Source organism: Anomalospiza imberbis, chromosome 12 (genome assembly GCF_031753505.1).
Source record: "Anomalospiza imberbis isolate Cuckoo-Finch-1a 21T00152 chromosome 12, ASM3175350v1, whole genome shotgun sequence".
NCBI lineage: Eukaryota > Metazoa > Chordata > Aves > Passeriformes > Viduidae > Anomalospiza > Anomalospiza imberbis.
The window spans coordinates 16,472,265-16,486,251 of record NC_089692.1 but is presented as its reverse complement, the minus strand read 5'-3'; the positions used below and the strand labels follow the sequence as shown (position 1 = coordinate 16,486,251).

Here is a 13,987-nt window from a genome sequence, read left to right as displayed (position 1 = left end):
GCTCTTTCCTGTTCCATATAAAGATAAGGTCAAAGTGCAGCGCGGGCTGGTGGCCGGTGGCTTATAGATTGACTATTTATAATAGCTGATCTTTAATCCCTCGAACATACACTCTAATTCTTGCACATTCGTATTCAAATTAACTCTTTCGCTAGCTCGAAGGGGAAGTAAATGCGCTGAGTCGTCTGTTTGCTCCTCAGGAACCTGGCAGAGGGAGGCAGGCACAGGCAGGGGACAGCTGGAGTGGCTGAAACATCACCTGCAGCTTTCCAGGTAAATGTTAGACACTGCTAGGGATGCTCGTCCCGTTCTCTGGTAGGGAGAGGAAAAGAAAAGGAATCTCCCCTCACTGTTTTGGATTTGGCATTTTGGGAACGACAAACACTTGAGAGCAAGGGATCATCCTTTTCATTCTTTGATTTTAAACTGGGCTGTTCTGTAAATCAGCAAATTGTCACCACGGAATAGTCGTGTGGTGTATTTCTTTATGTACAAGCTGTTCCAGAGTCAACTGAGTGGCACATCTTTCAACTAAATATCTTATCACTCTACCATATTCTCCCATATGTGACCCAAATCCACCTATGAAAGTATGGCAGGATTCCATAAAACTAAGGCAGATTTTTAACTTCATGCTTTTGTTTCTAGATAAGGTACTTAACTGAGTTCAATGTTGTTAATTTTAAAATCCTCGGGAAAGAGAATTATTTCAATATAAAGCATGTGATTGCAGAGTAAATCTTAGGCTCCATTGACCATGAAGGATAAAGAAAATCTTTGCACAATTATATATTATGCAATTTCATATGGGTTACCCTAAAATCCGATTTTTTTCAGCTGAATCACCATTGTTCCCAAAATGTTTAACATCACTTCTTAAGACTGACTGATCTCTTAGAACTATAACAGCTATTTTATTCAAAACACAGTTTGTGCTACAGACTCTTCTGACACATTTATTATAGATTGTTCCTCTTCTCCAAGCCTCCTGTCTGTTTGATGGCTGATCTTCACTCCGGGAGATCATCAGGACAGCCTGCCTTGGTCTCTTTTTGGAAAGCACCGACAGAAGCAGATGATAACAAAATAAAAACCCAGATTAGAAGAGAAAATATAAGGTCTTTGTTTGAATTAATAATACTAATACTAAAGGGCAGGATTGAACCAGAAGGCTGCAGGAGATGCAGGGGATCAAAATCCACAAATACATGGAGATACAAACACAGACATGCATATCCACCATACATATGCACGTGGGTGCTTGCACGTGTGTGAGAGTGTGTGTGCATTGAGATGTTGATTCACTTATACACAAAGCCAAGTAAGAGATTTTTCAGCAATGTCAGGGACTGAAAAGCATCTGGCAAAAAACCAAAGCAGCCCAACTCTACTCTCACTAAGTCCTGGGGACGTTTTCTCTCTCCACCATGTTCTGTTTTGCTTTAATATGTTTGTTTCAGTGCATCCTCATCCATTTATGTCTGCACTCTTAATGCTACAGTTTTAATTATCTGACCTGTGAGATGTCTAATCTGTAGTGATATTAAGATTTCCATGGAGCAAGCAAGCAATAAAAAGATTAATTCAAACCTCTTTTGCCTCCTCCACACCAAGTGTTCATGTAGGTTAAGGTTCAGCCATGATGAGATAATTGGAAATCTTGTTAAAAGTTGTCTGAATGGAAGAACAAGGAGCTGCACATATCCAACAGCTTCTGAAATCAACCTAAATGTGTTTGGTAGCTAATTTTAGGTGTCTGTGAATGAAAGTTTTGTCGAATATGTTGTACGGCTTAAATAAAGAATCTTTATGAAGTTAGTTTTTCCTGCTTGTCAGCAAAAAGTACTTCATTTACCAGCAAAATAATTTTTTGTTGTTTTCATCACACTAATGACAAATAAGCAGTTTAGTACAGTATGTGGAAATTAATTTTCTTGCCAACTGTGTGATTTCCCCTCTTTTTACATTGAAATGGCAAAATATCAAAGCACTGATTTACAATTATAATGTGTAATTATAAGCAGTAGAGGATGTGGATTAGGTGATTTTTCTAATTTTATTATTTCACAATGTTTCTTCTTGATGCAAAACCCTTCAAATATAAACCTTCCCCCAACCAAACCTCACATTTCTCTCCAGTTTCCTCTCTCTATCCACGCCTCATAACAACATTTTTGCAGACACCAGCTCCCCACCACATGCAGATTTGCTTCACTATATTTCTCTCTGCTCTAAACAACTGTGCTGAAGGCCACAAGCTGTTTCCTCTTGGGCCCTTTCTCACTTTCACTTCCCTCCAGTCTCTGCATGCTCTGAGCTTCTCTCCCAGCCTTTAAAAGGGCCATGAAGACATTTTTTGGAGGCTGGAGGTTGCATTTTGGGTATGATCTCTGTAGTTAATCTAAACAAACCTTCCAAGGCAGCAGAGCTTGTTAACTGCATTTCTAGTACAACAATAATGTCATTGACGTGTGCCTACCTTTGTACTTTTGGTTCACTTAGCAAGAAGCAAGTTATTGCCTTATAAATCACAGACAGACTAATAAAATTCCTTATCTCCATTTTACTCAATTAATTTTAATCTCAGTCTTTTGCTTATAGAAATTTAGTTCTAATTAAAGCCCATTAACAAAGGTCAAATTGACTTGATATATATGACTTTAAGCTGTGCTAAGAACTTTCAGCTATCAACAGTTATCTATTACTAACAAATAAAACTCCAATAGCAAAACTGATATGAACTTAGGAGTTGTTTTTGCTGAAATCACACTGATTGCTATCTCACTTTCTAGAAATACAAGTTCTTATCTTTGTTAAATACTCTTTTATTGGCATGATCTCATTTCACAAAACTGCCAGCAGACTATTTAGAAACACGTCTCTTGCACTGTCCAGATATAATTGCAAACATAAATTACTAATGTATTTTGTTCAAATTTAAAAAACAATAGTTTCCCTATATTATTCTGACCAGGTATTATTTAGGTCAAAACTGTTATATAATTTGGACAAAAGTAACTGGTTTTCTGAGATTTTAATTTCCTTTATAAGATGTTAATTTTGGGGAAGGGGAGTTTTTTGTGGGATTTCGCAATTTCTTTGATAAACCGAAGTATTGTTTTCTTTTTGCAGTCATAGTTTTAATACCTACCATGAGAAATATTGAATTGTTCATTAAAATAAATACATAAAGTAACTTAATATTAAAACTCTTCAAGTGCTGAGGCATGGAACTGCTGGCCTACCCATACTGGTATCCATCAGAAGAAGCCTGTCCAGTGGTCATAAAGCCCAGATATTTAAACACTAGACATTAAAACAAATAAACAACCACATTGTCCACATAAACTTCCTTGCTGTAAGACATCTATTATAATCTTATTTGCATCTTTCAACATCCCTATTTACATGTTTTAATATGTAAATTATACAGTTCAGTCATGTGTTTTCAAGTGGGTGGAATGACAATGTGACGGTTGGCACTCACTTCCATGACTGAAGGTGTAGAAATGGGGTCACAAATGGGTACAATGGCAGAAATTAATGTTGCTGCTCTATCCTACCTAGTAGCCTACTGTACATCTTTGGAGGAACATAAAGAAAAACTCAAAAGGACTGCTTTCTGCTTTTAGTAAATGGCAACTGAATGTAGAGGGTTTAGCACAAAAACACTGTTCCTGAACAGAGAGGCTGCTGGGCCTCCAGTCCCCTCATTGTGGGAATTGTGAAGCTGATCTCTCTTGTAAGCTGTTGGATATCTTCTCGTAAGAGACATTATCAATGAAAACAACTTGTAATAAAGCTTTCCTTCCCTCTCTGCTTCCAAGCCCTGTAAGCTCTGAAATAGCTCATAATAAGCAGAAGAAAAATGTGTAATTAAATAAAATAAAACAAACTAGAGGTGGAAACTGAAACACCTTAGAAGTCTGGCCAGCTTTACACTTGTGGAAATCTGGAGAGACTGCAGAGACAATGGCTGTAAATGATGGCTGTGAATTCAGATCCAAGCAATTTATTTTGCCTCTGTGTGTGCTGGGCAAAGTTCAGTCCATTTGTATCTACCAGTTAATGTTTTACCCAAAGAGGGCACCTTTAATGCTTTGAACAGTTCTCTAATTAAGACATTAAGGCAATGGCAGATCTAAATTGTGCCACTTAGTCAAACATGATCACAGGGACACATGAGGTGTCATCAGGTTGTTGAGATAGTTCTGCTCCTTTCTGAGTGAGCCTGGGGCTCAGCTTGGCCTTCAATAACCCCAGCTCAATAAATGTTCTTATGGGGCCCACTTATCCCCTTCTTCCTAACAGTCAAAGTTCTGCTCTGCAGGCAAAAACACAGCGGAAAGAGCTGGGAAAGAGGCAGGGACTGAGGCATCAGCTGTGGCAGAGAGGAAAGGCCAGCTATGAGCCTAAAGGCAATGCCAGACAATTCCAAGGGGACAGTTCCTTGAGAAGACCCTCAGGGACTTATCCAGGTGAAAACTTATCCAAGTAACTATACACATATTTTAAACAGAAATTATGTTCAAACCAACAGCTCCTGAATGTAATCCTACTTATCTTTATCATGACCCCATTATGGCAGGCATGAACGTCTAATTTAATTATTGCACCCTGTACAGATAAGAATTGTTTACCCTGTTTTTATAAACAAGATAACATCAAAATTGCAACTTGGCAGGGATCACTGGTAAGTTCAGTGAGTTGCCTCATGGAAAATTAGACAGTAGAAGCAACAACAAGACCAAACCCTTTTCAGTCAGCAATAACCAGGTCTCACCATCAGGATAAGCAGCACAAGAGAGCAAGGAAGGAAGTTGTGATCCACCTTCTTAAACTAATTGGCAAATGAGCATTTTTAAAGCCAGCTGAAGAGATGGAAGGTGAAAGTGTAGGTGTAGGTGTAGGTGTAGGTGTAGGTGTAGGTGTAGGTGTAGGTGTAGGGGTAGGGGTAGAGTCTCCTCAGGATTCAGTACTTCCCACCTATCAGGGTAACAATGTTCTTCACACTGCAGAAGTTTACATGACACAGTAAAATGAACTACTCACAATCTTGTCTCAAGTTCATGATACCTGAAAATAATCTTTTTTTCTACCTCAAAGTCAAAGCAATAGAAATAAGTTTTCAATTTTTATGTTTATTCAATTAATAGAACACAAAGGTGTTTATATTCCTGATAAAAATATATATATTACATTCAGTAATATTCAGGAATGTAAAGATGGTAATATCCTCCTATAGAGAGTAAATTTACTTGCTCTTCCTCAAGGCAAATGAACAACAGCCAAAATGAACAGGGGTGTGATTTATTCATTCTCTTTGGCAGCTCTTCACTTCCTTAATTCTTCAAATCTAGCCCTTTCTGGTCTCTGTTGTGGATTGTCAAGCTGTTCTGCAGTGCTGCAGTTTGAATCACAGGACATTCTCAGACTGCCATGATGCAGCTCTGATCTGTGATCTGCACTGGGGTACAGATCAGGTCCACTCCAAAGTCAATGACTTCTGGCATAAGAAAGCTATTTAAAAAAAAAAAAAAAATCTGTTGAGGAAGAATGCAAAAGACATGTTTCCCACAAGAAGGTAAGTTCAAGGAGCACTGTTTACCTGACAACAAGTAAGTTCTCACTTATGAGTGAAAAGGGTTTTCAAAAGTTTCTCTCTTCCTGGAGACCCTAGCTGCTAATTTTGATGCTTTAAAAGCAGTATTTTATTTTCATGCAAATGCTTTTCTCATTCTTGTGGTAAACAATAAACTGACAGAATGCTTTCCTGGCACTAAAGTATAAAAAGTCAACAAACTGCCAAAGAGGGAAATTGTCTTTCTTCCACTCTCCATCTGCTGCAGGCAGCTGAAGAGTAACTTATAGCAACCGTAGATTAGGAAAAAAATGCACATTGCTATAGAAATTGCCAACAGTAGACTCACTTGGAGAACTTGGCTTTATTTGTAGATATTTCCAAACATTATTTGTTCTTTTTCAGGGCCTATTTCAAAATCCATCAAAGCCAGAGACAAGACTTCCATTAATTTCAATGCCTTTGGAGCAGATTCACAGGGGAGAGCCTGTGGCACGCTCAGCCCTGGCATTTTTAATATGTTCATGTAGTCAGATTTCCAGCAGCAGAGAAAGAACTGGACAATGCTGCAGAACACATTCATCACAAAAGTGAGATCCTACTGGAAATGTCTGTATCACCAAGCCAGTACACTTAAGTACAGTCTCCTTCATCCGCCTGTGCTTTCAGAAACAGGCTGTGCTTTTCTTATCTAGAAGGATAAAGTGGGAGGGCTGGATGCCAGCTCCTGTGAAGCCTCGCAAGTCTGCAGGGCCCAGGAAGAAGCAGGGAGTCTGGAGAAAGCATCATGCAAACATACAGTAGCCAATTAACTTAAATGCAGCTGCCTTCAGCTCTGACTTCTGCAACAGCTTGAATATAAAACACTTGGATTGGGTGTTCCTAAACTGAAGCCTGTGAAGATTTTTATGGAGCCTGAAAGGGACTCCTAATTTGCAGACACCCCCAAGAGAAGCAGCTGATCGTAGTAGTTACACAGTCTCGTCCGGGAAGGGGATGGGTGTCTGGGCCAATTAGCTAATTAGAATATGGATTGGCCTTCTCCAGAGCTGGGAAATCCAGTCCCAATATTCACATCTTAGCTGCTCCATAAGCTCTCCCTATTAATCAGTCAGAAATTCATGTGGGATCTTCTCCAAGGGCTCCATAGCTGAACTCTTGATTTACAGGCATGGTGAGAAGGAAGACATCCAGAAAAGTGCATTTTCTTCTCCTTTCCTCTTATCCCCCATTATTTTCCTACCCATTAAATACTTTCCAATTAACTTTATCTTGAAAACCCTGATAACAGTCCTGCTTTTTCCAGCTGAGCAAGACAGCCATAAACAGGAGGTCCAGAAAGGTCTTGGGATTGAAGTTCACTTTCAGATGTTGACTGGATGCAGTGCATGCACTTGACTTTGGCAGAAAGCTTTGGAGCTGGACTAGCACACTGCAGGGATGGGCACTGCCTTCAGCCCAGCAGTGCAGTGTAGGAGGCATTTCTGCAGTGCAGGAATCCATCAAACACCGCTGATTCCTCTGTGCTCTGGTAACTCTCACTGAGCCATGTCTAAATATAAATGGATGTTCTTTCATTCTTGGGTTATGGTGGTTTAAATTAATAATAATGGCATCAAAGCCAATGGAGTTAATGCCAAGGACAGGAGGATCACATAGCTAAAAATCCTTATTTGTACTGTGCTTGTACTAAGGTGGTGGCTTTGTAAACCTGATGGATATGTTTTATAAGGAAGTTGAGATGCATTTAGAGATTTCAGCTCCTAAATGTTGCTGGGCTTGCTTCCCAAAGTCCATCATCAGCCTTTGGAATGTGCTAATAGGACTCTCAAGTAGTTCTGATGATTAAGGCAATATTTTCATCTTTCCTAAACCATTGGATTAAGTTATGGCCTTCTCTTCTGCCTCCCAGCAGGTATAAATACTGTAGCTCCAAAGAGCTGAGCAGCTTATCTTTGAAGGGATGATGGGAGCATTTCACTTGGGGTGTGGAATTCTAAGCAGACACAACAGTTCAAAATGAAGCTTACTTGGAACAGATGAGATGAATCTGCACATGCATAAACAGGAGGGCAGGATGGATCTGATACAGTAATTATAGACATTGCATTAGCATCTAAAAGAAGCACATCAATAATTATTAAAAATAAAGCAATCCAGACCAATTAAATGTATCTAGAGAAGCAGTGTGTTTTCCCATCTCATACCTCCTTGTGTTTCTCTTCTTTTTTATTCTCACTATTTGCTGTTTGTTGTTGCTGTTTGTTGTAAAGACCTCTCAGCTTCAATGTTCACACAATGAAGCCTTTGATGTAGGAGCTTTATCTCACTTTTCCACATGTCCAACAGTAGCATATATCAACTTTATCTTCTCTGCTCACAAGGAAAGCAATGATTTAATGTCTTCTCCTCAAACTGATCTCACATGGGATGTGACATTTGTACAATACAGCTCACAAGGGTCAGTGCAGGGGCTTAGCATCAGCACAACCCCCCCCAGACACAATCACAATTATATATTAGAAGTTCTGTTCTGTTCCATGCTCTATTGCTGCTGTTGTGGCAAGGAGCAAAGAGGAAGGAGAATGCTGATGACATGACAAGGATGATATCTCAAGCTTTTGAAGAAGGCAGCAAAAAGAGTGGTGTCCTGGTAAGCAAGACCAGTGGGATGCATGGCACTGAGCTGAGAATGTGGCTGGGGGTCACAGTTCTGATTTCTCTTGCTGTGAGTTTGGCTGTGGAGGAAGCAACTGATGGAGGAATACCTTGTTCAAAGTACCAGCAAGCTTTCAACCATTCATGCTATGAGTTTGTTAGACTCCAGCAAACCTTCACAGGTGCCCAGAGCTGGTGTGAGAGAGGAGGAGGGCATCTTGTCTTTATTCACAATGAGGAAACTCAAGAGTTCTTGCAAAAACATATTGCTGAGGATCAGGAATGGTGGATAGGACTGATCTCAAACTCCTTGCTGAATGAAACTACCGATGGTAAGTGGTTTTAAAGTCACATCTTTAAAATTGTATCAGCTTATGATGCTTTCTTAACATGGTAGAAAATGCAGTAAGTCCCTTTGTAGATATCTGCTGAAAAGCCTCTTTTGTTGCTGTATCTTCAGATTTATATTAAGATGTTTAATTGCCTGCTTCACTTCCTTGTTGCATGTTATCACCCTTTCCATTGGATCTTGTGGTTGTGTGAACACATGGTGAATGAGACCAGCTTGCTGACCCAGTGAAACCTATGTGCTGGGTTAGGTCTCCAGTGGAAGCCAATTCATCCCACTAGGAAGTGCTGCAAGGTCTGATGCAAGGGAAATGGTGAAATCTTGAGGCTGGGAGCATAGGTGGAAATGGCAGTGTCTCTTTTCATGATTGTATCAGTTTCAATATAAAATGTAATTGAAGATCCTTACCCAGACTAAACCATCTCTGCTTCAGTAGCAGCAGGGCTACAGTCCTGCTCTGCAGGCTCTGACTCTAATTGTATTACTGTGGAAAATAAACATTCAGGACACAATTTCTCTGTTCACAGGGTCAATAACTTGGCTGGACAATTCAAATATAATCTACAGTAACTGGTACAAGAATCAGCCATCTCCCTTCTCATCCACGTGTGGGTACATCCTGAAGAATGCCAAGTATCAGTGGGGTGTGACTGAAAATTGCAGCCAGGAATTTGACTTCATTTGCGAGTTTGGTAAGATACACAACAGCTGGAAGAGTGAAGTGAGTGTGCTGTGATCACAATGGGGCATAAATTGCCTTGTTGCTTTCCAAGTAGCTCCTAAATAACTTCATGAATCTTACTAAATGTGAACAAGCAAAAAGTCATATAACCCCAGCAGGTGCTCTTTTTCCAGTGTGCTGATCCAAAGAAGGAAGAACACACAAATCACTGGGAGGTGTAGGTGCTCAGCAACCAGACATTAAGGCCCAGGGTTCCAGCAGAGAGTTGATAAAGTAGAAACAGATCTGAGAATGAGTCTAAGGTGTAGCTGTCCACATCTTCAGTGCACATAAGCTGGCTATGTTAAAGCATGGCTGCAAGAATAAACTCCCACAACGCCATAATACCTGGGCTAGGTAGGACCCATATGGCTGTACCATAAAAACACTCATTAATGTGTGCCAGAATAATTTCCATTTGTAACTGAAGCAAAAATACAGGCAGGCTTCCAGAGGCACCACTCCTTGCAGCCTGGAGTGAGCAAAAGTGAGAGCAAGTTTTTCTTGTTTCTTCTGAGACCCTTCCACCATGTGAAGTTCAAGGTTTTCCCAGGTTAAGGAAGCAGACAGGAACCTGTACTTCCTGTGCTCAGACAGAAAGTCCACAGACATTGTGTCACTCAAACTGTGACTTGGAACAAACAGTTCTGGACAGGAATGCTGGCAATATCGTCCCTTTCAATTTACAGATATGAGGGGAATTTGTGCTCCTCCCATTTTGCACCAGAGTACTTTAAACTGCAGCTAGAACTGGGGTCACAAGCACTGGAAGGACAGTCTGGCTGTGGGCTCACTATTAGAAAAAGGCTTCCAATCAAGTATGTAAGTACAGGTTTCCACAAGCCCTAGAACTGCTACTGCCCAGTCCAGCAGTCTACTACTACTGACATAAATAACAAGTTGTTCTGCAATAAGCAAAGATAATAAAGTTTTTTTTCCTATCCTGATTTCCTGCTCCACATCCCCTCCCTACTCTCCTCAGCACTCCCAGTTCACTCCTATATCCCCAGCATGTCCCACCTCTGCAAATACTTTTCACTGCCTCAGCTCCCTCTCCTGCAGCTGCGCCAGAGCTCCAGCTGTATGTGCTGGCCACTTGAATTCCATGTCCATGGCATTGATGTAGCTCTTTCTCTTCTCCCTAGATATTGCATTTCATGAAATTTTAGGGTGTTGGAGGTTTATATATACATCAAATTTAGCTGAAGATGACTAACATTAAAAATGACTGGGGGAGAGGAAACTGGCGGACAGCACAATCCCTTAAGCTTATTTTTCTTGCAAAAAAAAGACTAAAATTATTTTTCCATTATAACCACAGTAGACAACTGTCTGTTTGTAAAGAAACTCTCATCTGTTACCCTAGGATCTGACTGAGAGCCCATTAAATTGAAAGAGGAACAATATATTACACTACATTCATCATTCCACTACCCAGGAAACCAAGACCAAATCCAGGCAATTCTACCATTTGGTGCTCTGTAGGTTAGCAGTTTATTATAGTAAATATATATGTATCAAAGCTGGGTTTGTACCTAGAAACACAGACCAAGTTTTGTACATCTTTCCATGTAAAAGTTGCTGAGACAGCAAATATTGTGAGAAATCTGCATGTAGAGAACAAAAAAGGCATGAGATAATGGTCCATACTAGAATTTACCAGCAAGTTATTTTACAAGCTTATTTAGAAAGCTCTAATCTGCAAACTGATCATGTTGCTATAGTTACAGCCAGGCTTAGCTTTAGCCTTTAAATAACAATAGCACACAATTATTGCTGTGTGCACACACTGGCACTGTTAATCAAGGGACTTGAGGGGAATGATCCAAACAACAACGGGAGGACAATGTATTTAAACCTGGAAGAGCTGAAACAAAAACATCCTTTTGCAACACTCTCATATGAGAGCAGTTATTCACATCCTCCTCTTCAGGGTATTAAGTATCCTGATTACTACATGATACTAAGAATTCTGAAAGATAATTAACTGTCCCAGATTAATCAAAGAATGAGGTGGATGTATTTAGAGCTGTGACCTTACCCATCTGAGCAGTCCTACTGAATGAAGTCAGTCAAATATCACACAGGAACAAAGGAGTCTCTGTAGCAGAAATGGGATCAGCTCCCATACTTAATATGCAAACTGTTCTCCAAAGCAATTACCTGAATATTATGCAATTCATACATCACCTTCGGAAGTAAGGAGCAGCTTTAAACCTTCCAGTATTTCAGGTCAAACAAATGCTAAGAGTTTTTCACAAAATACTATCTATTTTTATAATTATGAAATTTTTGCTTATTGAAAATGTCCTCAATGTTTTAATGCAGTAAAAACACAAATATATTAATTTTGACCTTTTAAAAATAAAAATATTTCATTCTTTTTAATTTTCTTAAATTTTCTTAATTGTTTAGCTTAAAAAGGAGAAAAGGGAAGAAAGACAAACAAAACAAAATGAGCATGGAGTAGAAAGAACTGTAGCAGGATTTTTCAGAAATTCTAAAAAGGTAATATTCGGGTTTTTTTCTCCTATTAGAATCTGGCCAGAGCATCGCTTGTGATAATTACAATGCCACTGTACAGTGTGGATCAGGAGAAGTGATTCAAATTGAAGACAGCTTCTATGGGCGGACGACCCCTCACTACTGTGTGTCAGAAACTCCTCTGCAGTTTGAACGAGACGAAGGCTGCAGCTGGATCGGTGTCAAGGATGAAGTAGCAGGTGGTATCTTACAGCATTGCTTGTCAGAAGCACTGAGCGTGTACCAAAGGTCCTTGTGCCTCGAATACTTTCTCTTTTTTTCCAGGAGTGTTAGCAAATGGGAAAGTGGATTATTCCTAAAAGGAAGGGAATCACAGAGAACTTCTGACAGGGAGGAGGTTGCTACAGGAGGCTGGATGGAAAGGAGGGGTTTTGTCAGGAGCAAAGATTCAGAGGAGAGGAGGAGCAAATGAAGAGCAAGGATGTGGTTGGCTTCTCTTAGTGTAGGGAGAAAATATGTGAGCACACTGATTCCTTGACAAATTCAGTGGGATACATAAGGTTTGAGAGATGGAAGGCAACACATCCAAGCAAACCTAACTCCAAAGCAGGAGGGGTGAAAAGGCTGTCGCCCATGGGGACACGAGGGCAGGAGGGACCTGCTGCTGCCTGCCCCATGTCAGGCACCCACCCTGCTGGAGCCAAGGGCTTGGATACTAAACAGTGACTGTAGCCCCTCCCCAGGGAGATTCTTGGGGCTTCCAGCCAAAATTAAACAAAACACAAAAACTCTTTTTTTTTTTTTTTTTTTTTTTTTGGTAGCTTTTCAAATTTAACTTTGTTGCAATAAAATGAAGTGTTGCTAAGAAATGCCACAAAATAAGCAACACACTAAACTCCAAGTGATGTGGAAATAAGTCTAGAAATCAGAGACACGATACTGCTCCTCCTGCCCTTTTTGTTTGTCAATCATCTTTCATCTGAGCTGTTGTGGCAGTAAAGTTAAAAGCCACTTGCTGATCTGAAATGCTCCCTTTCCAGGCCAGTGTCACGGGCTGCAGGCCTGCCAGGTGGCAGCAGATGGCACTTTCTTTGGAGATCCTTGTCCAGCTCTGGGAAGCTATTTGTCTATTCAATACCACTGCAAGGAAGGTAAGAGGGGGGCTGTCCACACTAGAAGCCTGTCCTGTTCTTTGCTGTAACACTGAGATTGCTGATATTTATCTTAAAAATCTCTGTTCCATCCTCAGCCAAGAAACTGGAATAATGGTGATCGCTGCAAATAAAAAGGCACAAAAATGTAGATTCCCTGTCATAACTGAGGGTTCTGGGTGGAATACAAAGCCCAGAAATTCAGACACATAAAACATATTTCGATGAAATTATGTTCCAACAAGAATTTTGATTACTAGTCATGGAAAAGAATCAGCTCCCTGTCACACCACTAATGCACACAAATTAGCAGCAGTACCAGCTGCGGTTTGGAGCAGGCTGGCTCTCAATACCTGAAAAGCAATTGAATTTTCTAAGAAAAGTAGACAAACACTGGCACTGAATTGTCATTCTGCTTTGCAGGTCTGCAGCTGATTATGACAGACACATGTTTTGTCTTTGAAAATATCACGCTCACTTTGACCTGGCTGCTCTCTCCATACTCTGGGAACCTTTCCTGTACCATTAGCACTGGAGATGGTCACACCATTGATCCTTACTACCCTCTAACGTAAGATATAGCCTTCATTTCAGACAAACAGTACATTTCATTGCTTGCACTTTATTGAATGTGTCAAATCTCATAAATGAGATGTTAAAAACTAGATAGCTCAATAATAGAACATACCTATAAGGGATTTGGATTCTGCAAAAACCTGTTTTGAAATCAATACAAAATCTTATATTAAGCTGCCAAGTAAAATCTTTCTCCTATTATAACAAGTGTTTCCTATTTCCAAGACTATTTAATCCAGATCTTAAGACTCAAAATTACTGAAATCATCTCAGTAATTGCCAAACTACAAGCAAATATTATTTCCTTAAGTTTAAAGAGTGTTTTTTTGATAACAAAATATAACAAGGACATTCTGTAGTTTTTATTTTAATTGCATAGAAATCCTGCCTTTAATACATCAAACATTTTTCTGCTGGATTTAAAAATCAGATTTTGTTTTAGTGGTAGGAATGACATTTGAATGAAT

The 13,987-nt window shown here is 39.8% G+C and overlaps 1 protein-coding gene across 1 annotated transcript in view; it reads left to right on the top strand.

The window, feature by feature from the left end:
• The first annotated feature begins 7,842 nt into the window (after positions 1-7,842).
• Positions 7,843-13,987, top strand: part of LOC137481379 (polycystin-1-like protein 2) — a 35,761-nt gene continuing 29,616 nt past the window's right edge. The window contains 5 exon segments of the mRNA XM_068203095.1: positions 7,843-8,571; positions 9,116-9,280; positions 11,847-12,032; positions 12,834-12,944; positions 13,368-13,515. Of these exon segments, the coding sequence (XP_068059196.1) occupies positions 8,178-8,571; positions 9,116-9,280; positions 11,847-12,032; positions 12,834-12,944; positions 13,368-13,515 (1,004 nt within the window). The 5' untranslated portion in view covers positions 7,843-8,177.